The following is a 27173-nucleotide window of genomic DNA, read 5'->3' as shown; positions in this document are numbered from 1 at the left end:
GGCCTCTTATCCCCGCTTCGCATCCTTATCTTTTCAACATCAATGTCGTGCTTATAAAAGCTTCATACCTACCAATTCTGACGCGCACTCATGTGTCTCGGCCATTCTGTGGTAAGTCCCGACAGCCCGTCCTTTCGCGTTATTTGGTTGAGCCTTGCCTGGCGAGTGTATGTACGAGTGTATGTACGCAGCACTAGTCGTCGCCCAAGTCAAGCTACATTGCCAGCGGCACGCACCAGTCGCTGGGACGAAGGCGGATGCGCTCAAGCTAAAGAGCTTGTGGCTGACCTTCAACCATTACAGATATCACCGTCTCGCCGGAAGTCCGATAGCAGGATCTTATGCCTCCACCCTCCGGGCACGTAGCGCAGACTCCAGAACCGAAGAGTACGGGTCTTGCAGGAGTCTTCAAAACCTTGACTGGGCAGAAGACGAACAGAGGCCTTCCGTCGTCGCCCTACTCCCCCTCTTCGATACCGGTTGCGACAGTTCAGCTTGCGCAACAGTTGAATGGGCCGGATACATCGAGGGGGGCCATCTATGGCGGCCCGTCGGAGTATGAGGACTTGTATGAGAAGCTGAAGCCAGACAACTCTTTTGCGGATAGGCTTGCGGCGGCAGATGCTCTCCGACTTGCCGTCTCGGACTATCCTCTGAGCGGTGTTACCAGCATATGGTACGCAGCGAAGGACCTCATATCTCCTGAAAACCCCGCCGACGTTCGCCGCACTGGGTTTGAACTCTTAACAGCATGTGTAAAGCATAGTTCTGCGACAGATTTGGAGAGGAAGGAGTATTTCAACACATTAACGGCACCGCTACACCCAGATGATTACCATCTGCAGCTTGCTGCTGTGACTGAGCTGGCAAATAATGGGAAAGACCTCTCGGGGTTTCATTATGATGCAATCCCACTCCTTACTCGGTGGCTACGGATGTCCTTCGAAGCATTCGAACGTGCACGCAAATTACCAAGGCAATCGTCCAACAAATCCACTCAAACCAAGGTGCCTTTGGGCGAGGAGACGAATATCCACCAGCTTTTCAATTTGATTGTCAATGTCATCAAATTCAGCTTCAATGTCTCAGATGATGAAGAAACCGGAGCTCTCATCGACGAGATAATCTACATCGCGGTCCATGCGACATTTCCAAACGAAATTCGCGCTTGTGTGCGAATGCTGGATGCAATTGTAACATACGGCGCAATCCCAAGCGATAAACTGAAGGATTTTGTGTCGGTGCTCTGCTCTGTACACTTTATGGTTCGAGATATCAGGCGGGACGCATGGCATACGATTGGGAATCTATGCAGGTCTCACAATGGCCATACCACAATTTGGATCCTTCTCGACGTCCTTCGCCGTCCGGACACGAACCAAAAAAAATCGCAGGCGGTTGTCCGAGAGGTTCGCGGGTCACTCTCCGTCCTAGAGAGAATCATAGCCAAATGCGGAGAAGGAGGTTATCCGCCTGTGCCGTTTGGCCTTCTCATGGATGCGCTCTCCATGTCGTTGGCTGTTGACCAACCCAAGGTAGATCAAGACATAATGCATCTTATTTTATCTCTATTTGGCGAGGACGAGGCTTCATTAAATTCGAGTATATTGGAGGAAGACTGGACCAAACTGTTCGACATAGTGTCTAAATGCGCTGTTCGTGCATTGGAAACATCAGACGGCAAGGTTATAAACAAGGCCACGCAGCAATTCAACTCGTCTTCGTCTGCGTCGTCGACGACCGATAGCTCCACTCATATCACGACTGGCATTGCTCAAACATTTTATGAGCTAATAACCAGGGTCGAGCACCTTCTCCTATCAATGGAGCCCGACGACTTCATGCAACGGGAGAGTTGCATTTTGTTCTTCTCGAGGGTATCAGTCCACATACCCGATTCATGTGCTAAGTTGGTAATTCGGTATTACATCGACTTTCGATTCTGCTACCCTTCGGATAGCAACTGGGAGCTCAATATCAAAATATTACTAGACGCTTTCTTCCTGAACAGAAATCGGCAGACCGAGACACGACTACAAGCTCTCCAGGCAGTCACCGATGTCTATGACCTAGTCGAAATGATGGAGGAATATAATGACACGGACAGGAAGCAAAATTTGGTCGCCGACATTCTCAGTGGCTTAGCAGACGAGAATGATCTCGCCGTCGTTCATGATATTGTGGCTTTTGCAGTCACAGTTTGCGATACTGCAGAACAAGATGAATTTGAGTTCATCATCAAGCAATTACACCAGTGTGTCAGCAACGATCGATTAAATTCCCCTCTCTTCCCGCAGGCTTCTCGCCCGTCTATACAGTCTAGTCGGTCATCTGGTGCACTCGAGAACCATGCTCCGCCGTCGGCACCATCCGGTATTATCACAAGAGGGATCATTCAAATATTCATGAGAACAATGGATAGCTCTACAACAAAATGCCTTCGAGCCTTCGATGAAATTCTTTGGGTCGTTCGATCCAGTTCCTGTGATACGGAAGCCCGCCTTTCCGCCTTGAGGATGCTTCTCCGCCTCCGTGCTGATTGGGCAAACCGGATCTTCCTTACACCATTCACAGAGTCGGAAGCTTTAGCAACGCTACTCTATCGCACGCCCGCGTCATTAGCCAAGAAGCAAGCAGCTGATGAAGCTCAGCAAAGCCGGTCAACACGAACAGAGGATGCTCGCGGGATACGAAGTACTTCTGCGGGTCAGTCGTACACAACTGCCTCCGCCGCAAGGAATACCAGTGGTGTGAGCCGCACCCTTCAGCGCAACCATCAGATGTGGATGACCCCAGACCCTGCAGCCCTCCCGGAACAGCTGTCAGACAAGGCAAGCCCTATACTAGTGTCAATTGACTATGATCATGCAAACAAAACAGATCTAGACGACAATACCGCCCACAATGTGATGGAGCGGAAAACCCTCAAAATCAATATATGGCTTGAAATTGTCATTGGACTTTTACAGCAAGGATGCGACTGGGAACTGTACAGCTATATCCTGGTCCACTTACCTTCACAATTAGCCAACCATGCACTTTTTAAGGGATCTGTTCCTCAGGTGAAACATCTTCGAAGCCTTCTCTGCGAACAAATCAAGAACGGGAGTTTTTATGAGCCTCCTGTGTCTTCGGGGCTGCGAAAATCCGATACTGCCATCTGCGTGCTCCAAGCGCTTACTATGGTTATGAGCTATCACCAGCATTTCTCACGTAGCGAGGAGGACGAGCTTGTTAAGTCGCTCATACATGGTGTTGGTGCTTGGGAACGAGCAGCGAAGTTCTGCATCCATGCATTGTCAATCTGCTGCCACGAACTTCCTGCTTCGATGAAGCTTGTCTTGGGAAGCATTTTGGTCAAAATGTCTCAGATTATCACGCAGTCCCATGTTGCTGTCCATATCCTTGAATTCTTAGCTTGCCTTGCGCGGTTACCCAATCTTTACTCAAATTTCAGGGACGAGGAATATCGCACCGTGTTCGGGATATGCTTTCGTTACCTTCAATATGTACGGGATCAAAATTCCAAGTCAATGTCGAATAGGAACAGCACAGTTTCAAGCCGTCCAGCGAGTTCTGCTTTGGATCCATCAACCGCATCAGGGGATGGTACCAAAGGGGACAGCAGTGCTACCAACTCTTCTAATGATCTACCTCAATATGTGTTTACTTTGGCATATCACGTCATTACCTACTGGTTTTTGTCTCTGCGTGTCTCAGACCGTGGAAGCCATGTTAGTTGGATAACAAAAAATCTTGTATGGACAGACGATTCTGGCAAACAGCGGCTAGATGAGCAAGCGGAGGTGACCCTGGACTTTATGCGCAGGACAGCGTATGCAGATGTCGACGAATCAAAAGGAGACCCTGGATTTTCATCAAAGAATCACGATGAGGTCCTCAAATCCCGCTGGATTGTGGGTCAGAGTGTCATTACTGTCGAACAAGCTACAAGAAGTGGCTGGGCTCAAATCACAAAGAGACAGGCATCTGCCACCTCACACTATATGATTCACCAAAACTACGAAGCACCGCGAGCTCATCAAATATTGAGCCCAACTGATGGTGTACGAGACCCAAGTCGTCCGAACAAGAACTGCTTCCTCCCAAGCAATCTCCCTGTGCAACTATTTGCACCTACTTCTAGTTCCATGCAACCCATACACCTGCCAGATGACGACATGATCAAACGTGCCATCTCGAGTCTCGATCGCACTTCTACAGTTGACGGTCACAAGGTGGGCATCGTTTATATTGGCCCGGGACAGAAAACCGAGAAAGAGATATTGCCGAACATCAGCGGCAGCACTGATTATATGGCCCTCCTAGCCGGTCTAGGCACCCTGACGAAGCTCCAGCAGGCGACCTTTAATACACAAGGATTGGACAGAAATAACAACACAGACGGAGAGTTCACAATTTGCTGGCGAGACCGTGTAACCGAGTTGGTGTTCCATATTACGACAATGATGCCTACCAATCTCGAGCACGATCCTCAGTGTATTGGTAAAAAGCGCCACATCGGCAATGACTTCGTCAATATAATCTTTAACAATTCTGGCAACCCATTCGATTTCAATACTTTCCCGTCGGAATTTAATTATGTCAACATCGTTATCACCCCAGAATCACGACCCTCGTTTGTTGCCACCCGTGATCGGAGCAGCGTCGACCCTAACACCTCGTTCTACAAAGTTCAGGTCTTGAGCAAGGAAGGATTCCCGGAAGTCTCTCCCGCATCTGAAACTAAGATCCTGAGGCTCAAAGCGCTCCCCGACTTTATACGTTTGCTTGCACTTAATGCTTCCGTATTTTGCCTCGTGTGGGCCAACAGGCATGGTGGCGAGTATATCTCATCATGGCGCAGCCGGTATCGGGAAATACAACGATTAAGAGATAAGTACAAAAACGCCAGCACCTCAACAACGTCGCCTCCTGGCACTGCACCTCAGGGACAGGCACCGTCGACAACCGATAGTTCAAGAAGTGTCAGAGACAGTTTTACAACTCTTCGGAGAACATCAGTGGCAAACTTCTTAACTAATATCAACGATCATGATCGACCAGCGAGACCACCGTCCACCGCTGAGTCTGATAACGAGCCGCGACATGGAGACGACGAAAATATGGTTGGGGCGCTGGATTTTTCAAAATGGGCATCATGACACAAGGAACAGGCAAATATATAACAGGGCGATGGCGCATGGATGTCTAGATATACCACAAAAGCAATTTGTTTCTCTCTTCATTTTAGCTTCTGTCTAAGCTTTAATTTAACAATAATATTTATACATATGGGTTTCTCCGGTGCCAATCTCCCATAAGTGCTTCCATAGTGTCAATCACGTATGGGGGTTTCTGTAGCGTCAATCACCTACAAGTTTTACAATGTCCCCCACCCATAGGGGTTTCTCTAGTGTGAATCATGTATAGGGGTTTCTGTGGTGTTAGTCTCCCGCAGGTATTTCCGTAGTGTTAGTCTCATACAGGTGTTCCTGCGGTGTCTATCTCCTATAAGCAGTTCTATATTATTAATCCCCTATAGGTATTTCTATAGTGTGAATTTCCTCTCCTATAGGTGCTTCTATCGTATTAATCCCCCATAGATGTCTCTATGATGTTTGTCTCCCATATGTTTCTGTGGTTCAGTCTGCCACAGCTGTTTCTGTGGCGCGTCAATCCCAACATAAATTTCTCTAGACAAGACCTACAGGTATCGGTCAGTCGGGTGCCACCATGCTTATCACAAGGAACATGGTTCCGGGGGTGACAGAAACATCCGAAACAAAGTGTAGCATAGGATTTGAAACATAGATCTTCAATTAGCACATGCATCGGTCGGAAAAGGCTGAAATGAGGGCGCGGCGTAATGTATATCCGGGGATGTCAGCCTTGCTCCTCGATTGTAAAGTCGCGGTCAGGTCGCCGAGCAACAACTTTGCACATTTGCCCTCGATAGAACACAGCAACAACTTGACAAACAATGCCCGCACCTAGCTTCTGAGACACGGCAGCTTTTGCTGCTCTTGTCTCCTCTTTCGCATAGCCTCAACCATCTTACATGATATGATAAGATGGCTCCAACATATCCATGGGGTGGATCGAAACCCAAGCAGACAACCAAACTGAACAACACGAGCTTCCCAAGCTTGAAAGACAACGAAGCCAACAAGCCTGCTCCAGAATCCGAATATAACCAAATCCAGGAAGACGAGCTGCTTGTGCTCGGAGCCATCTATGGCGATGACTTTGAACGTGAAGATACCAAGCCAGGTGCATGGAAGGTAAGATAATACCCCTCCTCAGATCGGAAGCCACTTGCTCACCTGGCCAAGAAATTAGAACCGACCTTCAACATTCGGGTTACCTCTGCGACTGAAAACCTATCCGTGGTTCTCCATGTGGTATTCACGGCCACATATCCCAAGTCGGCCCCGGTCCTCACTCTCAAGTTCCCTCGCAGTCTTCGGGAGGGGACCAAGTTTAAACTTCAAAAAGTGGTCGAGACAAAGGCAGCTGAGATGGCTGTTGAGCGACCTATGGAGCCCATGATCCATGAGATCGGCGAAGCTCTGAAGGAAATTCTTGATGGTGCGGCAGAAGCAGAGGCTGCTGGACGAGAAATTCCAAGCTTGGAAGAGGAGAGAGCCATGCACGAGACTGCTGTTGCTCTTAAAGCTGCAAAGGAGGAAGAGGAGCAAGCTGCTCGCGAGAGAGCGGCCCAGATCGCTGAAGAAGAGAGGTTAACTGCCGATGCTCAAGTTCTGGTTGCAAGATATGAAAAGAATACCAAAGACTCACGGAGAAAGAGCAAAGCTCCAGTTGCGTATGAAGACCAGATTGTTGATGAAGATCTCGAGGAAATGAGAGCGGTTGTGGCGTTTGACGAGCCCATCAAGCTTATTGACGACTTTGATAATGAGAGAACTTTCCAAGCAGTTACCAGCTATTACAGGATCCGCCAAGGTCCTGTATCGGAATGCTTCACAGCACGCCCGGTCCTCAAAGGTGATCCTATTCAGTTGTTGGTGTTGAAGAAGACAACTATTCGGAGTAGCGAGAACAACAAGAAAACCGAATTCAGAGCCCAACTGGCGGGACTAGAGAGAGAGATCTCCACTCTGATGAAAATCGATCGGGATAACATCTTGCGCATTTATGCCTATAAACTGACAAAGGAGAGCGATACAAATGCAGCTTCGGATGGCCTATGGACTCTTAGTATTCTGACCGAATATGGAAACAAAGGATCGCTTGAAGAATGCCTCGATATCTCAGGGAGTCTCATGGCGGAGAGAGTTAAGTCCTGGGCCATGGCACTGCTTGACGCGTTAACTTATCTCCACTCTCAAGGAATCACTCATCGAGACCTCCATGCCTCGAATGTTCTGCTTGTAAGATCCCCTTTGGGAGTTGTAACGCCTAAGATCGCAGACGTAGGGTTTCAGCACCGCTTGCACACGTTGAAAAACGCGACGTCTCCCGGGAAACTCGAGCTTGCTAGATCGGTTTATTGGGTCCAACCAGAGAACGTCAACTCTGAGAGACCTCAGTACACCGACAAGACGGATATATGGGACTTCGGTATCATCTTTTTGCAGATGATCTGGGGACTCGGTGTTTTGAGAGAATTTTCTGCACCACAAAGAATTCCAGAAGAACAAGTTGTTTCGAGATCGCTAGAGGACATGATCCGCAAACTGTTCTCGCCTGACCCTAGGAAACGCCCCCGTGCCAGCGATCTCAAGATGTCAACATTCCTAACAACAACTGAGGGAACGGATGACGAAGTATCGATGCCGCTGCCCAAATCAGGATCATCCATAGCCCTGACCTCGTTGTCGGCGAGGCGTGGTTCGAAGGTAGATCACCGTCCCCTTCACTTCAGCAGATACCACGAGGACTTCATTCAAGAAGGAAGACTTGGGAAAGGCGGCTTTGGCGAGGTTCTCAAAGCTCGCAAAAAGCTTGACGGGCAGTTCTATGCTGTGAAGAAGATAACTCAGAAGTCTTCATCCAGTTTAGAAGAGATTATCAAGGAAGTTCAATTCCTATCTGCTCTTCGCCATCCCTATATCGTCCAGTACCATAATTCCTGGACTGAAATCATTCCAGACACTGGAGACGCAGACGCCGACACAGAGCTTGACTCTTCAACTGCAGATGGAACAACAGGCGCCTCTCCTGGAGACAATGGTTTGAGGATTGAGTTTGGAACGAGCACCGGAGGTCTTGATTTCATAAGCTCGTCCCGCTACATTGAATTTGATGACGACGATGACGCTGATACAGCCTCCGACGACGATGACGACAACGAGGAAGCAATTATAGATGACGAGGATGAAGCGTCTTCATTGAGTGTCCCAGCAATCCAGCATAGGAATAGGCGCCAACTAGCTCTGACCCGTACACGCTCCGACTCACGACCAGCTGGGATTACAGTTCTTTATATTCAGATGGAATATTGTGAAGGCAAAACCCTTCGAGATGTAATCAAGCGAGGCTCACTTCTGGACAACGTTGATGAAATTTGGCGCCTCCTTCGGCAGCTACTTGAGGCTCTAAAGTACCTTCACGGCAACAATGTGGTACACCGCGATCTTAAACCTGAGAATGTGTTTATCGACGGGGCTTCGAACATCAGACTGGGAGATTTTGGTCTGGCTACATCAGGTCAATATACCATACCAGAGACGCTATCTTCTACCCAGGGCACTCATGATATGACGACCAATATCGGGACAGCTAGTTATGTAGCTCCCGAAGTAATGCTCGGCGCGGATTACACGAGTAAGGTCGATCTATACTCTCTCGGGATTATCTTATTCGAGATGTGCTATCATCCTATTGTTGGCATGGAGCGTGCTGAAGTGCTGAAAGAGCTCCGAAACCCAAAGACCATACTGCCCAGCGATTTCCAGGCCGACAAGAAGGGTCACTTTGGGGATATAATCCTCTCTCTTTTGAACCACGATCCTGAGGTGCGACCCAGCAGCTCTTCTCTACTTGACAGCGGAAAACTCCCGGTACAGATGGGCAGTGAAGCAATCCAGTTAGCATTGGCAAGTCTTCAAGATCCCAAGTCTCCGTACTATCCTAAGATGATGGCTGCTCTCTATTCTCGCCCAACTGATCAGGCGAAAGACTTGGCATGGGATATGAGCAATAAGAAACCTCCTGCGCCTGCCGACAGCATCATGCGAACCCATGTTAAGGAGCAGCTCATCTCCGTTTTCAGACTTCACGGAGCTCTGGAGGTCCCGAGGCCAATTATGTTCCCACGCTCGTCTTACTATGCGTCGGATGCTGTCCAGCTCCTTGAACCTGGTGGCACCTTGGTCCAGTTGCGATACGATCTAACACTGCCCTTCGCCCGTTCCATCGCCAAGAACCCGCCTAGAATGCAGAACTCTTACGCCTTCGGGGACGTTTTTCGCGACAAAAGCGGAGGCCAGCCATTGTCTTTCGGAGAAGTCAATTTCGATATTGTATCCGACTCACTCGACCTGGCGCTTAAAGAGGCGGAAGTTATCAAGGTCCTAGATGAGATCATCGCGTCGTTCCCTTGCATGGCCACTGTGCCAATGTGCTTTCAGCTCAACCACTCAGATATCCTGAACCTTATCTTCGATCACTGCGGAGTCGATGCTGGTTGCCGATTAAGCGCAACAGAGACGTTGAGCAAACTTCACGTTTCCCAGTGGACATGGTCGAGAATCAAGACTGATCTCCGCTCCAACGGTCTTTCCGCAGCAAGCATCGATGAGCTTTCGTCGTTTGACTTCCGAGACTCGCCTGACAGAGTATTCCAGAAACTAAAGACTCTCCTGGACGGCACTGAGGCCTTCAACAGAGCTTCTCCAGCTATCGCCCATCTCAAAGATGTCGTCAAGTATATACAGCGATTTGGCGTGACAAGCAAGATTTTCATTACCCCCTTGGGTAGCATTCGCGAGAGATTTTACAAGGGTGGCATGCTTTTCTCCTGTCTTTATGACAGAGACAAAAAGGAAGTCTTTGCAGCTGGCGGCCGCTATGACAGTCTAGTGCGTGAGTTCCTACCTAAGACGGCTCGGCAGCCTGAGGTCTGCCATGCTGTAGGATTCAATTTTGCCTGGGAGAATTTGGCTCAATCTATGTTCTCATACCACCAGAAATCTATCAAAAAACAGTCCAAAAAGCCTGCAATTGAATTGCGTGGTATCTGGACGGGTAAACGAGTAAGTCGAATTCCAGAGCATGTAAATTACATTCCATGCACAGAAGTACTAATCTCCTGGCTATAGTGCGACGTCTTGGTGGGCAGCTTTGATGGTCACGTATTACGCTCTGAGGGAGTCAGCCTCATGAATGAGCTGTGGCGCAACCAGATCAGCGCAGAACTTGCGGGTGATGCTCGGTCACCGGAAGATTTGATGTCGAAGTATAAGGACTATGATCACTTCTGGATTGTTACAATCAAGCAGGACTCCATGGTCAAAATCAAGACCATGGGACGAAAGGACGTCGAGGATGTGGACATGGCGGAGAGTCAAGTAGTCTCTTGGCTTCGAGGCCAAATACGCGATCGCGATCATCGCGAGGGACAGAATCTCAACAAGATGGCGCGCCGCACCAGTAACAATGACGGTCCTATGGCTCCTCATTTGAAGCAGCAGGTTCATATCCTTACCACTGGGACGAAAGCTAAGAAGGCCGCCCTTAAAAACAGCATCCAAAACCAAGCCCAAGTAGCTGCTGCCAAGCTTGTGGAAGGGTTCCTGGATGGCCAAGTTCTAGCTATCGAGACTACGGACGATGTTCTCTTCAAGATCAAAGAGACGCCTCTTTCGGATCCGGACAAGTGGAAGCAATTGGCCCAGAGTGTTGGACCCGCAGAGAAGCGATATATCCAGCAAATTGAGGACCATTTGAAAGGTCTTCTCGCGAATAGGAGGGGTGAGCGTCGGAATGCTTTCCTTTACAATTCGCGGACATCAAGCATCATTTACTATGATGTTTCAATTTAGTCCACGGGCGGAAGGGCTATGCTATGACTTCGAAAGGCGTTTTCTATTTAAGAGAGAAGACGGATGAATGAAATGAAATGATTGATGATGGTACTGAGAAATGACAAAAAAAATGAGAAAGATCTTCTGATGGTCAAGACAGCGAGTTAAATGCGAGTTGATTCTGAATTTAATGTGTTTCGGCCCAACCGGTTATAGGAATCTGGGCTTGATCATGGACTGGCTGGCAGTTCGCGGACCGCTTAAGATCCTGGATGGGCTGGCACAAATGCGAGTTAAATGCGAAGAGCATATCTGTGAATAAACAAGTCATGAATGATATATCCCTTGTGTTCCAGATACGATGTCATGAAAGTACTGTGAATAGAATTAATCGATGCTAAACAGAAGTCCAACACTTGTCCTCCGTAGTTAAAAGCCATCAATGTGTCGTCGTCGTCCATATGCGGCAACTTCCAGAAGCGCGCTAAATCGGCACGGAAGCTCACAGGGATGTTGGCTGTTTGTAAGGTTGTTGCCGTAATCGCTATCCATATATGAACCCGCACCTTAAATAGCACCATACCAGCAGCTCAAATCCGGACCTTAAGCTCTGGCCACAGGCTATAGCCACCCAGCGCCTCCTTGCCACGCACGATCTCCGGGAAACGATCTCTGGAACGCGATATCTCGATGCAGAGTCTCTCAATAAATGCTTCGATTTGCAAGGAACCGACTCAGCTCACTCGTGCGCGGCCAGCCTTGCAGCCATGGCGGCTCAGCCTCCCGACGAGGACATCGAGCAGATGGTTATGATGGCCAGCATATCGAGAGATGAAGCTATTCGAAGACTAAAGGTGAGCTAGAGACTTTATGGGTTCTAGGGGTGTTTGCGCTAATATCATAGGGTAACAATAATGATTTGAACCTCGCCTTAAATGAGCTCTTCGATAACCCCAACAGCACAAAGGTGAGAATCTACGAGATATTGAATGTTCCGGAGCCGAAGATTTGACTTTTGGATTATAGTATAACTGGGAGGAAGGCGCGTTCAACGGTGATCGGGATGGGGCACCGAACAACAATACTGGAATATGTGCGTACACAAACTATATCATTCGCAACCCGAACCCGTGTGCTACTATCGTGTCGCCTGATCTTCTAACACATTTCTGCAGCTTTCCAGGTCCAGGGAGCTGATGACCCAGGCGGTGGAAGCTTTTACGGTGCACCCACGAGGCCTCCGTCACGATCAAGCAACACGTCGCCTCTTGGCAGAATTATATCGTTAGATAAAGAACACGCCGCAGGTAGGCTGCCACCGAATGCATGCGCAAGCTATATGCTAACCAGCCGTACCAGCTGATCCCCGAGCCACTCTAGCTCAAGACGAAATCGTTGATATCGACCTACAAAGAGCGTTGGCACAATCAGCACAAGAAGCCGGGATCCCCCCTCAACAATACGGAGTCACACAAGGGCCAGTGCAATTCGGTCCAGCGAACAAGCCCACATATGACGAAAATCAATGGGGCATGGTCCGGGGAAACAGTTCCGTCCAAGATTTTTTTCCAGATCCAGATGCTATCGATCGGAAGAGGGAGGATAGTATGCCGGCTTTTTTAAAGCCCAGTGCAGAAGACAACCGCTTGGCAGAGATGTTGACAATATATCATGAGATTCCTCTGATTCGAGAGATCCTTCTGGACCGGACCAACCTAATACCTAATTATGGAAACGATCCTGGGTGGTGGGCAGGCAAAGCCATCGAGCTACCAGATTCAGCCATACCCGAATCCAACGATGTGGACTGGGGCTTGCCTACTCCACAAGACTATGACGAGTTTATTCGAGAAACTCAACGGTTGATGGCCTTTCTTGATAAATCGGATCGAAGCTACGGCTCAGCAGAACCTTTAGTAAATAATGCTGCATTAAGACAATCCCAGGCCATCGACGCGGAGCAGAAATTCTTCGAGGCATTAAATCAAATATATTCCAAGCCCGATGAACGGGTACCAGTCTCGTCTCTCTTCTCCGAGGCGGTACAGCCAGGTTTAGGCGAATCAGCTCTGCAGTCAAGACATTTTGCGATGTTGGACCTCGACATACCGCATAGTAGTATAGTGGAGGACGTGGAGACCCTTTACGATCTTGCTGACTATGCCCTTTGGATGATGTCAGGTCTGGAGACAAATACAAGGGCGTTTCTCAAAGAATTGGGAGAAGTGATTGCCTTCCGTATAACAGGTAACGAAGGTGGTAAAGGCATAAAGGTACCAGCTACTTGGTATCCAGATCGCTACATGGAGAGTAACGTCGAGGCTTCTCTTGAGATGTCGAAAAGGAAAGCTGCTATCCGAGACCGTATGAAAAAAATATGTGCTCTGGAGAATAAGCTTACGCACTACACGTTCCCAATGCTAAAGACGGTCAAAGTTAAAGACTTGCTCGGTGCTTCAATGAGGCATGACAAAGATTTACTACCGCCAAACACTTTGAACGGTACTGATTCGGACTCGTTCGAGACGGAGCTGAGTTCTGAAACAAGACGGACTCAACGACTGGACATCTCTGCGGAACTTCAGAACGTGCTGGAAAGCATTGACAAGAAATTAACAGGTCGGTTAAGATGCACTGCAGCTCAATATTTTGCTAACATTGAAAATAGCACTTGCTGATGAAAAGGAGAAAGCTCGGGAGAGCCTCCGAGAACTATCCAAACTCTACACCAAACCTGCCACTGAGGCTGGTCAGCCGCCAATACAGAAATATACGCTGTGCGGAGTCTCCATTTCGAATCACATTACCTATGTACGGAGGAGAGCGGAGCCTGATCTCATTGAAATGGATCTAGATGCAGACGGAACTGGGAAGGATGCCGATCAATGGTGGAAGATTGAGTACTCGCCGTCGGGTTCTCGGCAGGTGAACGTTGTTGTAAGAAGCTTCCACTGCGATCATAAAACGTGCTCATGGCTGACCATACTGCCTAATAGAAAGTCGCACAAACCGAAGTACTATTTGCAGCCAGCAAAGAGATTAAATGCTGCATAATCGTGTACGCTAGCGAAGCAGCACTTGCTGAACCCCGCCGCCCGTTGCCAGAGCCTCTTGAAGTCAGATACACCCTTCCCATTAATAATTATCACCAGCTAACTGACGTAGAACTTTGTTCGCGCCGACAACCTGGCGTTCCGTGCGGAGTTTTCAACGAATCCCGAGCTGATTGATAACTCAACGGATATCACCTCGCCTCGGTCGCCGCCGAAACGAAAGTTCAACTCGGGTTCCGAGGATTCTTCAGCTGAGGATGGAAACCGAGTTCTCTTAGGGGGGTTGAACCCAGCCCCTCAGTTCAAAATAGATGGAGGCGCATCCGCAACGACCCACGACCAGCATCAAGCACCTTGGAGTAGTACAGATGATCCCTTCGGAACCAACCAACAAAGGCAAGACGTGGTCATGGAGAAAGATGGGCAGGAGAGTGGTATCGAAACTTCACAACTCTCAGACGGGAAGTCAGTCGAGATGGAGGCAAAGAGCGGCATGCCTATGCTGATCCCTGCTTTAAGTAACAGCTCTGAAGGTAGAGTTGATACCAGCGATGGTATGGACGTTGATGACTTGCCTGCCCGGGCCTTGGATAAGGCATGAAGTTAGGGTGGTAGTGTGCTACCAGCTGCATATATGGCTCTGGGCGCTGGGCGCAAGCATTACTTGTAATTTTTAGTCGTAATATAATGAAACATACGATGAACTTACCACCCAAAAATCCGAGAGGAACTATATATCCATGATAGTAGTGATTACAGCAAACGTAAAATAAAGGCCATAATTATCATCGTTCTTCAAAATAGAGGCGGACGAGAGAAATTGCATCCGCTTAAATTGCTGGCATCAATACAATTATTTTTGCGTATGACACAGCTTCCAAACGCCTTCACATGCAAATAGGCATTCAGGCCAGCGATTGTAGTAATTCATGTTTTAATTCATTCTTCTGCTATCTTACTCCCGCTAATCTTAAATTACAGTCAAAGTGGTTCCATCCCACTCAATCACCGCCAAGTCTGTGGCCCGATCCACGGCTCTTCCACGATTCCGGCAGCACCCCACCAGGAGCCGTGGATCCTGAAGCAGCCGCCCGCGGCGCGGCGGGTTGAAACGACGTGCCATGAGCCTTGTGGCTTACAGAGATGGTCTTCGGTTCGAACCAACGGCGAACAAAGGTCGGCGTGGTCAAAATGTTTACGCCTCCTCCAAACGTAGGGTATAGTCTCGTGAGGAAGTCATAGAGGTGGGCCACGAGAATTCCCGTCGCCTGAACCAATGCAGGGTGCATGCTCCCCGCAGACACGAAGGTCATGAAGCATAACGCCAGTGGGAGAGCACGCGTAGGGACGTCCAGAATAAATATTCTCGTCTGCCCTCCCTCATCCTGCGTCGCTGTGTAGGCGAAGGCAGTGAAAAGCGCAGATGTCAAAATATATGCGCTCCCAAAGATGGCATAATTGACGCCCTTTCCAGTGTTAGTAAAGTTTAGTACAAAACGTCATCCTTGCACGGGCACTATGCACGGAAAGTTTTCTTTCTCTTAAAGAGATGTAGGGAGCCACAACCACCCGGAGCGCGTTGGTGAATCGTCCGGGTTTTTCTCAAGGACATCCCACCATGCCAAACACCCCAACAGCCCCTAAATATTTTGCGAATGACGGGACTGCTGAGGCGAAGGGGCGATCTTCCTTGTCTTCAGGAACCGTCACCAGCTATATTTAGACTGGGCGGGCAGTATAGATAAGGTAATGTTTTGTAGACAGAAAAAGAGACAGTAGTAAATGAAAAGGCGTGAGCCTACCAGGAGCGCTAGACACACGAAAACGAGATAGAAGAAAAAATCTCCTGGCTTCGTGAACTTGGACGAGCCGGTCTCGCACTTCTTCCCATATATGTACACTTATAACATATTAGTAAAGCTCGGTGGATGGTGAACCTGGCCCATGCTCACTGTAGTATGGGTCCATCAGGATGCTAAACCTCTCGCCAGTGAGCATGAAGCATGTCGCAAACCGCCACAACTGAGGTGGGAATTTGAATATGTGTGAATGATGGAAATATATCCAATTGAATATGCCTGGTACGAGACCAGCATAGTGGGCGACGGAAATGAAAAACGTGAGCGCCGTCAGTGTCCTGTGGAAGCCTGGGTTAGCTCTGCCTTTCCAGTGTCAAGAAGAAAGTAGAGCATACCTAGTCACTGGCGGCGCCGCAAAGAACATGTCCACAGCTGACATGGTTGTTAGCTTGGATGGAACCTATAGCAAAAAGAAAATTCTTTTGGAGCTGTTGATGTTTTCGAAAGAAAGACAGAAATTGCAAGTTGTCTTTTACCATTGGAAGCTTAGTCACAAGCGATAGCTTGGGTGGATGCATCGAAGTGGGGTCATTCTCTCAGCCTCATTCATAAGGTCAGACAAGGTCGATCATGGAAAGCCACAAGGACAACACAGTTCAAAATCAACTAGCGGGAAAACCAAACAAGAATTTATCTCATAGTTAGAATACCATATCCAGTATTGTCTTCGAAACTACTTATCAGTACCATAATGTTGAAATGAAGCATATGCGGACCAGACCAGACACGAGTTTCAGACTCAATGCATGGATTATAATGTACAACATGGTCTACTTCGAGTCTATAGAATGTAACACGAAGTAGTATATGTTTATATACAAGCCCTTCTTTCCTTTCCGGATATGTCCCGTTGGTGGGTATTTGTTCTCCTGGACGTCGCTGGAGAATAATACTCCAGGCCAGTATCAGTACTCGCGGCACTGAAAGATGTGCTCTATGCTCCCAGGCGCCAATATACGTTGACGCTCCACAAACTCCAAACTCCAGCCAGATTGCTATCCCATCATGGTTGCGAAAAAAGTGGTGTAAATCCATCGCAGCCGTCGCGACCATATTCCTCCACCGTTTCAACCCATGTTGCCATTATATATATTTGTTCAATCTCCACCAGAACTCTGTTGCATCTCATAGAACTGGAAAGGTTATGGAGTCAGCCCCTGCGACTTGCCTGTCACGAAAACGGGTCGCCTCTCACCTCCTTGGTTTTAAAGGCGAATTTCTTGTCCTTGCTCGCCGACCTTATAATTGAAGATGCACTCTGGTCTAGTGGCCAGTTGTTGACCCTCCACCACCAGCGTCGAATCCGTGCACCAGCGTTTTTGCCAGAGAGCTTTGTGCCTCTGTTCCAGTGACGCCAGCCTTGGAGAGCAAGTGTCCACATCGTGCCTTGAAGCAGAGGGAGGATTACCTGCTGTATATTAGCAAGTGTCTCTCGCGTAAACCCAGAATATTCAAGCTATAGCAACATACTTGGTCTCTTATTGTGATATATGCAACCATCTGGTATGTCTCCGCGTCCGCAATGCTAGCTAGATAGCTCTGTTCGAATCGCAGATCCGGAAGCGGAGGGAGTGACTGCCGCCGGCGTGTTGGGCGGATAATATTATAGGAGTATTCTTCTTCATCGTCAATATCTGAGCCGGCAAGCGACGAAGAATACGACTCGGCGTCCAGAGTTGTCTCCTCGACCGTCACGGGTACTTTTTCTGAAGCGGCGGTGCTCGGGTTGATATCATGGGTCGTGGAGGGATTGCGATTGATAGAGAGACTTTGTAACGTCTCTCCAATTTGAAGCGGTAGATCTGAAGACATTCTCAAGTCGGTATGCCTGGAGTGTCGATTGGGGCGATGATTGAGCTCTGGATGAGCTCTGATGGTTACTTTGACTGGACAACCTCCCCAGCTATCGGAAGTTACCGAGGGCGTCACCGAAGCTGTCACGTGATTTTATGGTGAGAGCATGAAGGAGCAGAAAGATTATTTGCCCCCGACAATGATAATTATTATATCAAGTCGTTCAAAGTCATTCACTTCGAGCGTTACATTGTAAAATACCACATAATAAATCTATAGCTACCGGGTTATCCACGATTTAGACATGGCGAGTTACTGAAATTTACTCTGCCGAGCAGCTTCAACACCCCCTAAAACTTACCCCGCATGTTGGTTGTTGAGCTGTCATGATAACGTGACGATGGAGGGGCTGTCTGTCAACCAGTCGTTTCCCATGCTCCAAATAAACAAGCCACCATAACCATAAATCCTTTTCAGATACAGTCAATACTTTGCTTTCGAAAATCTCATCTTGCCGTATATAAGGTCTAATATATTAAAGCACTAACACTCGTTCCGATATCAGCGCCATGGGTTCCCACCCTCCTTCTGTATCTGTAACGCATCTTTCCTACACATTCCCAAACTTCGCAACTGGGCTCTACCACGTCTCGCTGAACCTGCCTCCAGGGTCGCGGACTTTGCTCATTGGACATAACGGGAGTGGTAAAACCACCTTGCTAAGGTGGTGCACCGCCCAGACTTCTTAGCATTGTAGTTGCTAACCGCGTACACCAGACTCCTCTCTGGCAAGCGCCTTGCACCGCCCGGCACTGTCAAAATCGGCGGCTTGGATCCCTTCAAAGAACATACCGACGGCGTCACCTACCTCGGCTTGGAATGGGTCCTAAACCCGATTGTGCGCACCGACATTGGTGTCAACGAGCTCCTCAAGAGTGTGGGCGGAGACCATTACCCGGATCGCCGCGACGAGTTGATTAGCGTCCTGGATCTTGATACAGAGTGGCGCATGCATGCTGTCTCTGATGGCGAGAGGCGCCGTGTTCAACTTGCCATGGGCCTGATCCGGCCATGGCGCATTCTGCTTCTGGACGAGATTACAGTCGACCTGGACCTGCTCACTCGGAGCAACTTCCTCGGCTTCCTCAAGAGGGAGACGGAGATAAGAGAGTGCACGATCGTGTATGCCACGCATATCTTGGACAACCTAGCGGAGTGGCCTACTCATCTAGTGCACATGAGCGGTGGAAAGGTCAAGGACTGGGGTCCAGTCGAGAAGTTCGAAATCGAGCGGACGACAGCGAATACAGGGAACAGCAGATTAGGAGAGCTAGTCTTGAGATGGCTGAAGGATGATTTGAAGGCGAGGGGACCTCGGAAAAACCAAGGCAGCGAAGGTACGGCTTACATGCAAAGTGGCATGGGGGGATATGGAGCAGAGAAGTACAAAGATAAGGAGTAGGCGACAGACCCGTCAGAGAAGCCAAAATAAAGCTGGCCGTATATTTCGGGTACGATGCAATGTATAGGGGGTGGTATTGGCTTGCATAAGATGCATTATACGAGCAGACTTCGAAGGCTCAACATCGAACGGGACTCGGAGTTTCAACATTAAGCAGTGTATAGAGTTCAACACTGAGCATGACATGGAGTTCAACATAGGGTATGGCAGGGAGCTTAACATCGGGCTGGGCCAGGAGTTCAACATAGAGCCATTATTGGCCATTTAGCGCATAGCAACAGCGTTGATACTTTCTTCTCGGGCTGGGGTATTCCGATCATTCTGTGGCTATTTGCCCTTGCAGATAACTCAGATGAACATTTCAAAATTTCATAACAATTACGGTCATGGGAAAATTAGGACCTCCAGTGTATGCGTAGTTGGGGGCTTTCGTTGAGTCTCTATTTTTATTCTATGGGCCTATCAAGGCGACGCCGATAACAACCTTCCCAACGACAAGACTCTGAGTGAACAGTCCTCGCTCGCCACTGCCAATTCGAATTCCTCCTCCTTGATATCTGTAGTTTCGCTCACGGGCTTCCACGAGAGTTGAGTAATTGCCTTCGCAGGACATAGACTGCTTTCAATTAGTTCCATGCTCATATTACTTAGGTGGATGTCATACCTTGCGTTCACATTGACCTTCTTCACTACCGTTAGGTCCGTTAGGCTTATTAAATATATAGCCAGCCTTCCAGCCTCAGTGCCAACTGCGAGCCATGAACGGTTATCTTGCAAAAGTGCACCTGCAAAGTCTATGGCTGTGACTGGGCCATCTTCTTTGATACTTGTAACGTGCGCGTAGCCACCTTCGACACTGCCCTCCCCTCTCTTCGCCCAGAGCTTAACCTGCTTGTCTCGCCCCGCTGTCGCGAATATGTATTCTGGGCCAGGCGCCCACGCCGCATCCAGAATCATCCTCGAATGCCCCTTTGGATCTGCGTACAATGGCTTATATTCGTTTCCGCCTTCCGACGCGCGCTCGAATATAGCCCATTGACGATCACGGCCCACACTGAGCAGCAGCTTATCATCCGCCGAGAAACGGAGACGCGCCACAGTCAGAGAGTGTGCCGTGAGAGGAGGGCTGACTTGGTTCCATGTCTTCGTGTCGAAGAGGCGGATAACTGCATGGTCCAGCGAACTGGCTTTACAGGCCGTGGCGACAAGAGATCCGTCGTGGCTAGCAGCAAGAGCAGAAATCTCATAACCATGTCCGTACAGCTTTTCGATCTCGGGCCACAGCGTGTTCCGCGACAAGTGGTCCTCGAGGGGTGGGTGATTCATAACAAGCGTGGACTTGTGCACTGCAGTCGCGGGATCAAGTCCTTCTCGGTCATGCTCTGATGGCTTTTCCATCTCCTGGTCGTCGTCCATGGCTTCTATGGCTTTGTTGGAGAGGCCCAGGACGGGCATGTTTGCGGCATCGGGCATAGCTTGCACGTTGTCACCTTCGATGCCACAGAGGTCTTGAAGGAGCTTCGCCACGGCGCGAGGCTCGCTGAAGACACGCAGGAGTTTCTCGTCCGCCCCGGAAACAAATTGGCTTTCTCCCAGGCTATCGATGCAGTTCAAATCATAGCCGTGAATCTGCGGCCTAGCCATTTCGTGCCACGTCGGTTCGCCCCCACCACGAATCCATTTCGCATGAAGCCTTGTGGTCTGGTCCGAGCTAGTCGAGAGGAGGTAGTCACCACGTCTTGACCAGGCGACGCCAGTGACGGAGCGGATATGACCTCCCACGCCGAAATTGGGCATCCATTGATCGCTCTCCGGGTTCCGATTCCACAACCTCCAACTCCCGGTCTTTCCTAAGCAGACAACCGTATCCCCATTTGGCGACCAAAGGCCTGTCCAGAATCCACCGGTGCTACCAGTTGCTGTCGTTGAGCCCTTCTGCGCGCTGATCTCACCTAGCCTGGTAACGCTCACCCAGACACTTGAGCTCGGGTCTTGTTCCCAGATTGACAATGAGTTGTCCGCAGAAGCAGACAGGAGCTGCAAAGTGTTTTCTCTTCGCTTCCAAGCAGTGCTATAGATCCAATCTTCGTGTCCCAGTAGCAAAGCCTCAAATGTCGCACTATAGTCCTCACTCCCTGCCACAAACTTGTGGGCCTTGTTTGAAAGCGACTTTCCTGGGAGAAATGCACCAGCGGCAGGGTCCGCGCCGGCCGCTGCCACTGCTGGCAACTCTTTGCCTTGATGGATGCGCCATAATCTTATGTACTTATCCTGGCTTGCAGATGACAGGAGAAGATCGCTCTCGGGCTTATCAGTCTCGTTTGTGAAAGCCAGTGACCTAATCCATCCCTCGTGACCTGTTAATGTTGCCTTCAGCTTAAACTCTAGCCTTGCTTTTGGCGCTGGATCAGCAACGTAAAGCTGCACTATTGGGCTCGTGCCTGCAACAGCTAGGATGTAGGATCCAGGTACTCCATTCAGTGGGCTTAGGGCGAGTGCCAACGAGAAGAATCGAGGTTTAGTGCTGATGCTCTGTACCAGCACGAAGTTTTGAGTTTCAGCATCAAACTCCCAGATCTTGAATGTTGCATCGGCAGATCCGCTTGCAGCAATGTTTGAGTTGGGGGAAACAGCAATGCAGTTTATGGAACCTTCGTGCTGCTCCAGAATCTGTATGCATTTGAAGTCATCTCCGCTGTCTGCTGCACGCCATACTCTGATCGTTTTGTCCACAGAGCCTGACAAAAGTAGAAGGCCGGCCGTGGTTTCCATGAACTTCACGACATTCACCGTATCGGTGTGGCCAACAAGTAACCTTGTCACTCCATGGTGACCTCCCTATTTCTATGTAAGTAAATTCCTATAAAACATTCTGCGTATATCTCGGTAGGGCCAGTTCTCCTCGGGATATATAAAGCAGTAGCATTGCGTTTGGGGATAGTCCGCTCAGATAACGTAAATATTACTCCCGCGAATTCGCAGCACTGCAGCATAGAAAAGATCGAGACCCCATATCTGACAACAAGAAGATGTAAAATGACATACCTGTGGACTCCATATCGCAATATTCCTGTCTGCCCCATAAGCTAAGACCTTGCCATGCCAGTCTGCTGCGGCAGGGTGTCTATTTGCCCCAGCTACCACATATTCAGCCATGGCCTGGGCCAACGTATGACGTCCAATGGATCTGTGTATATTATTACGGCAATATATTAAATGTAAAATGCCACTCAAACTTATATCGAATTGTTCTAGGTCGTATAGTCATGTGTTGTGGTGGTTCGACGTCATGTGAATTATATGAGGTTAAATATTTTTCGGCAATTTTGATTCGCTTGATGTTTGGAATTTATAAATCTCGAGGTTTATTATAACATAGCCCAAGCAAATAAAAATACCATCACAACAGCGGCCACAAATATAATAAATAATAGGCCTAAATTGTCTCATATATGTCGTCACTTGTGTCATTGCATAGTCATATATCTCCATTACTTGTATTGAGGTCTATACCAACACTATAAACTACGAAGTTCCATTCTTCAGCGCTCAATACCATCGCTCTGTCTATGCCATATAAACCACAATCAGTCCGATTCCGTTACAATGCCGTAATTTTTTAATGCTCCAATAATCTACTGCCCTCCTTGACCAACATTGATTGGGTACGGAAATGACTGCGGCTTTTCAGGGCTCCCGCGATATGCCAAAGTTGGCGACAAGTGACTAGGCGTATCTCTCTGGCCGTTTGTAGTCGCTGTCCCATTCGTAACTTCAGCAGCAGACTCGGGTTGGGGCGCGCCTGGAACCTGCTGAGTCGTTGTTGAGGCAGAGGCACCGTTGCCACCCCCTCGTAGCTCAGGTGATTTATGGGTAGGTTCGGGTGCATTTGGATCCATGGAATCCTTTGCCGGGAAGGGCATCAACTGGACTGTTCGCTTCTTCTCAGGTGTTGGGGTCTTGATGGGTAAAGACACAACCAGGCTCTTCTTGGCATCAAGTTCATCAAGTTCGTCAACCATGTCAACATCATCATCGACAACCTCATCGTCGTCATCTTCTTCCCCCTCGCTTGCCAGCGAGACAGCATCTTCTTCCTCTTCGTCATCTCCATAATCTTGCTCGCTCGCATCATCTTCATCGTCCATATCATCAACAGAATTATACCCTTCAATATTCCGACCTCCCTTTCGCGAGCTGCTGTCTCTACTTACCGCTGCCGCGCGTCTTGATGGGCGGCCGTTTATACTATCATCCTCTCCTAGCGATTCGTTGCCTCCATCGTATCCGCCAACAGCAACGCCAGGCCCTTGGTTGCTACCAGTCATGCTTTCGCCATACGCGCCTCCAAGACGAGAACGGACTTGCCGGCCACTTTGAGTAACGGTCGGCCCAGCTGGTTCAGCAGGCGTGTGCGTGCCTGTGTTCCTAGTAGACCGCCTGGTCGTGCTATCCGAGTATATATCATCTTCATCATCTGAATATGTGTACTTGATTCGTTTTCCACGTGTTCGACCTTCGTACATAGAAAAGTTTGGCTCCGGCCGCTTGAATTGTTGCTTGCGAATTTGACGATATTCGCGTCGTTTGCGTTTCTGTGAAGTGAAATGTTAGCATATGGAAGTTTTCAAAATTTGCGCAAAGCTCGAAGCTTCGGAAGTCGCGCTCTGGAATATGCGTTAAATAGCGTACCTCTTCTGTGGCCTCGAATCTTGGGATTGCTGCAGTCATCTTGGCACTCAGTCCTCTCGCCCTTTGCCCATTGTCCGCAGTTCCTAGCTTCTCAGCAAGCTGTTTCAGCTCTTCGATATCACCCGCGACACTCCACCAGGTCCGCTTCAGCCCCGCAGGGTTGCTTTCGCGATAGACTCGGAAAGCGGTGTCGTCCAACCCTTCGATTAGGTAGTATCGTCTCTTATAGCTGTCAGAACCCCAAGGTTGGACTGACAGGGGTTGATTAAGATCATCCTCGTGTCTGCTTTGCTTATAGGATGCAGTTATAATGCCTTTCACAGCATCCGATGAAGATAACGACCAGAGGACGAGTGTTCGTAGAAGTGTAAGACGCTCTGTTGGACCCATTGATGAAAAGGTTGCCCCTCCAAGCAATGGGTTCTTGCTCTCCCAATCTTTCGCCCATTGTGATTTGTGTGTCTGTACAGCTTCTTCGAGTGCGCGGTTGTAGTGGCCGGCCTTAACATCTTGCTTGCGATTGAGGAGCAGGCCCAGGAGAGCGCAGAGGAAATGCTCAACGTGCTCCCCTGGTACTGTATCTACAACGCCGCGCTCAAGCTCTTGAGGCCCGAAGTTGGCGAGAGATTTGGGGAAGGCTTCCGTGAACCGCGATCGGAACATGACGATGAACTGGGATAATATAGTTAGCAAGGTCCACTGACAACACTCTACGCGACATAACGTGTATATCGACGCGTAAACCGCGAACTATAGTGGGAAAACATACTGCAATGTCAGGATTGTCTGCTAAGACATATTCGTGCGGTGGTGAAGGCTCTCTCTCTGGTGGCGGAGGGGACGAGTCTGCCTTTTTGGGCTTCTCGGTTTTGGGATTGACTTTGGAAAAGAACTTCAGTATTCCTCCCTTTTTCTTTAGCTGCAGATCGCTTTCATCCTCGGAAGGTACAGACGAAAGCTCTGAAGAGTCGTCCGACATCATGATGCTGATGTTGTGGTGTGGTTAGGAAGTCGTGGTCGAACGCGTGCGGTTATGGCGACGACGAGGGTGGGTTGGCGTAACGCGGGAGCTTGATCGTCCCTACTGAAAACAAGGCTGTGAATCAAGTTAGAAATGGACAATGAACCATTATCCAAACTGTTTCACGACTTTCAACATCAATTTGGCTTTGGAAAGATAGTCAGATGCAATCAGTTTCATTTCCAGCTGTATAATTTTCTATTGGAGTTGCGCTCTTTCATGGTAACGTCATCACGTGGTGTAGATCTGACCAGCCCAACATCAAGCAGCTCTCCCGATATGATGTTACAGCGAGATCGCGGTTGAATAATAAACGTCAGGTTTCCTGAGTGGGAAACTTCGTAATGAGGCCATGTGGGGATCATTGCTGGTTTCCATCCGCGGCGAAGACGACAAACTATATATTCTTTGGTTAGATATTCTATAACGATCCTCACAAAGCTGTTCCTGTTGACCGTATACTTGACTCTCAGGGTATTGAATCTCGGCGGGTTTCTAGCCCGGGCCGGCCTTTAGCTTTAATTGGCTTTGATTTTCGTCGTAGCCCAACAGACGACGCTTATGCCTGGATCAACGCGGTGGCTACTGCCATAGGGTGCAGGGAAACAGTTGCCACTGGCCGATGAGGCAGTTGGGTTTTGAGGGTTTCGTGGCACCAATGCCAATGCCCAGTATCTCAATCGCGCATCGCGATCACAGGGAGAGCCCAAGAAACCTGGATGATATGTGAAGCAAGAGGTGACCAGGAATAGCATGAACGTGTCAAGTCAAGCACACAGTGTTCTTCGGCTTAAGGCTTGTGAATAAATAAATAAAGTGGACATTCAATGAGCTCTCGGTGAGTTATGAGAGATTCTGGATAAACATGCCTCTAATCGGCCATATCGCATCATTATCGCGGCTCTATCGGTGTCTGAAAATTACGTTCGTCGTCACTTAAGGTGTGCTTAGTCATCTAAGGGCGCTCGCATGTGGGTCTGAAGTCGCTCCTAAGCGTACCCACCTCTCATTGGCTAGCCCTTCGCTTCGAAAGTTCGCGCCCACACAACCGTTGTTGTATGTTGAAATATTCAAGGTCTTCCCTTTTCTCAATCGACTCGACCACCAACGACAACGACGACGACCGCCAACAAGTCTCGTCAACAGTAAGAGACACTTACATTCACACGACATGGAATACTTGCTAACATACACAAAGTGGGACGAGTTATTCGCAACCAGAGGAAGGGCCGCGGCTCCATTTTCACGGCGAATACCCGCCTGAACAAGGCACCGGCACAATTCAGAAACCTCGATTATGCTGAGCGTCACGGATACATTCGCGGCATTGTCAAGGACATCATCCACGACCCCGGACGTGGTGCGCCTCTTGCCAAGGTCGTTTTCCGCGACCCATACCGATTCAAGCTCCAGACCGAGACCTTCATCGCCAACGAGGGCATGTACACCGGCCAGTTCATCTACGCCGGCAAGCACGCTGCTCTGACCGTCGGAAACGTTCTCCCAGTCGGCTCCATCCCCGAGGGTACCGTCATCTCCAACGTTGAGGAGAAGATCGGTGACCGTGGTGCTCTTGGACGCACTTCCGGAAACTACGTTACCGTTATTGGACACAACCCTGATGAGGGCAAGACCCGCATCAAGCTCCCATCCGGATCCAAGAAGGTCGTTCTCAGCAGCGTCCGTGGTATGATCGGTATCGTTGCTGGTGGTGGACGTACCGACAAGCCCCTCATGAGTACGTTTTTCCCTTGGCTTTTCCAGTATAGTCAGCATGCTAATACCCATTTCAGAGGCGTCGCGTGCTAAGCACAAGTTCGCTGTCAAGCGTAACTCTTGGCCCAAGACTCGTGGTGTTGCCATGAACCCCGTCGACCATCCTCACGGAGGTGTAAGTTTTCTACGGTCCCCGGTTTCTCAAGGCTGTACGCTGACACATTTTAGGGTAACCATCAACATATCGGAAAGGCTTCCACCATTTCGAGATACGCCGTCCAGGGACAAAAGGCCGGTCTTATTGCTGCCCGCAGAACTGGTCTGCTCCGCGGTACCCAGAAGGTCAAGGATTAAGCGTTGGGCTGTTGGGATTTCATTTAGTTTCGGACAAGGCTGGCTTAGCATTATGTACCTTCAATGGAGCACAGCGAGGACGAAATAAAGATTTCAAAATGACTGATCTTGTGTGACATGCTTGTGCGAAGGCTTGTGTGAGGGGTTTTCCTCGGCCAAACTTGATTGGTTTGGGCTCACTTTATGAGACATATTGCGGGTGCTTTGAGAAATAAGAAGAGCAACGCATAT

The 27173-nt window shown here is 49.1% G+C and overlaps 9 protein-coding genes across 9 annotated transcripts; 5 read left to right on the top strand and 4 right to left on the bottom strand.

Moving 5' to 3' along the window:
* The first annotated feature begins 26 nt into the window (after positions 1–26).
* TSC2 (Tuberous sclerosis 2 protein) lies at positions 27–5353 on the top strand. Its single transcript, XM_018273779.2, has 2 exons — positions 27–111; positions 304–5353. Exon 2 carries the CDS (start codon positions 342–344, stop codon positions 5163–5165), a length of 4824 nt encoding a protein of 1607 aa, XP_018131210.1. The 5' UTR covers positions 27–111; positions 304–341; the 3' UTR covers positions 5166–5353.
* A 591-nt stretch (positions 5354–5944) lies between these two features.
* VE01_04303 (uncharacterized protein) lies at positions 5945–11327 on the top strand. The gene is made up of 3 exons (XM_059463604.1): positions 5945–6284; positions 6336–10220; positions 10287–11327. Exons 1-3 carry the CDS (start codon positions 6075–6077, stop codon positions 11007–11009), a joined length of 4818 nt encoding a protein of 1605 aa, XP_059319757.1. The 5' UTR covers positions 5945–6074; the 3' UTR covers positions 11010–11327.
* A 200-nt stretch (positions 11328–11527) lies between these two features.
* Positions 11528–14758, top strand: VE01_04302 (uncharacterized protein). Its single transcript, XM_018273777.2, has 8 exons — positions 11528–11845; positions 11896–11958; positions 12018–12084; positions 12167–12298; positions 12351–13610; positions 13660–13928; positions 13988–14107; positions 14157–14758. The coding sequence occupies exons 1-8, from the start codon at positions 11759–11761 to the stop codon at positions 14643–14645; spliced, it is 2487 nt and encodes an 828-aa protein (XP_018131132.1). The 5' UTR covers positions 11528–11758; the 3' UTR covers positions 14646–14758.
* A 230-nt stretch (positions 14759–14988) lies between these two features.
* On the bottom strand, positions 14989–16334 carry VE01_04301 (uncharacterized protein). Its single transcript, XM_018273776.2, has 4 exons — positions 16239–16334; positions 15997–16181; positions 15847–15944; positions 14989–15510 (listed from the first exon to the last, which is right to left on the bottom strand). The coding sequence occupies exons 1-4, from the start codon at positions 16280–16282 to the stop codon at positions 15046–15048; spliced, it is 792 nt and encodes a 263-aa protein (XP_018131207.1). The 5' UTR covers positions 16283–16334; the 3' UTR covers positions 14989–15045.
* Positions 16335–16537: 203 nt separating this feature from the next.
* On the bottom strand, positions 16538–17775 carry VE01_04300 (uncharacterized protein). The gene is made up of 3 exons (XM_018273775.2): positions 17374–17775; positions 17099–17311; positions 16538–17036 (listed from the first exon to the last, which is right to left on the bottom strand). The coding sequence occupies exons 1-3, from the start codon at positions 17713–17715 to the stop codon at positions 17001–17003; spliced, it is 591 nt and encodes a 196-aa protein (XP_018131206.1). The 5' UTR covers positions 17716–17775; the 3' UTR covers positions 16538–17000.
* A 322-nt stretch (positions 17776–18097) lies between these two features.
* Positions 18098–19879, top strand: CAF16 (CCR4-NOT regulatory complex component). The gene is made up of 2 exons (XM_018273774.2): positions 18098–18421; positions 18475–19879. Exons 1-2 carry the CDS (start codon positions 18267–18269, stop codon positions 19157–19159), a joined length of 840 nt encoding a protein of 279 aa, XP_018131073.1. The 5' UTR covers positions 18098–18266; the 3' UTR covers positions 19160–19879.
* Positions 19571–22483, bottom strand: VE01_04298 (uncharacterized protein). The gene is made up of 3 exons (XM_018273773.2): positions 22205–22483; positions 19824–21997; positions 19571–19775 (listed from the first exon to the last, which is right to left on the bottom strand). Exons 1-3 carry the CDS (start codon positions 22313–22315, stop codon positions 19622–19624), a joined length of 2439 nt encoding a protein of 812 aa, XP_018131072.1. The 5' UTR covers positions 22316–22483; the 3' UTR covers positions 19571–19621.
* Positions 22484–22645: 162 nt separating this feature from the next.
* On the bottom strand, positions 22646–25050 carry VE01_04297 (uncharacterized protein). The gene is made up of 3 exons (XM_018273772.2): positions 24621–25050; positions 23852–24523; positions 22646–23754 (listed from the first exon to the last, which is right to left on the bottom strand). The coding sequence occupies exons 1-3, from the start codon at positions 24831–24833 to the stop codon at positions 22795–22797; spliced, it is 1845 nt and encodes a 614-aa protein (XP_018131077.2). The 5' UTR covers positions 24834–25050; the 3' UTR covers positions 22646–22794.
* A 687-nt stretch (positions 25051–25737) lies between these two features.
* Positions 25738–26942, top strand: RPL2A (ribosomal protein L2A; the record flags this gene model as incomplete). Its single annotated transcript, XM_018273771.1, has 5 exons — positions 25738–25796; positions 25833–26017; positions 26071–26610; positions 26666–26763; positions 26817–26942. The coding sequence occupies 5 exons, from the start codon at positions 25738–25740 to the stop codon at positions 26940–26942; spliced, it is 1008 nt and encodes a 335-aa protein (XP_018131076.1).
* Between the last annotated feature and the right edge of the window lie 231 nt (positions 26943–27173).

The sequence above is a fragment of the Pseudogymnoascus verrucosus genome (assembly GCF_001662655.1).
Source record: "Pseudogymnoascus verrucosus strain UAMH 10579 unplaced genomic scaffold scaffold_17, whole genome shotgun sequence".
In the NCBI taxonomy this organism is placed as follows: Eukaryota; Fungi; Ascomycota; class Leotiomycetes; order Thelebolales; family Thelebolaceae; genus Pseudogymnoascus; species Pseudogymnoascus verrucosus.
Note: the sequence above shows the minus strand (reverse complement) of the source record. Positions and strands in the feature narration are given on the sequence as shown.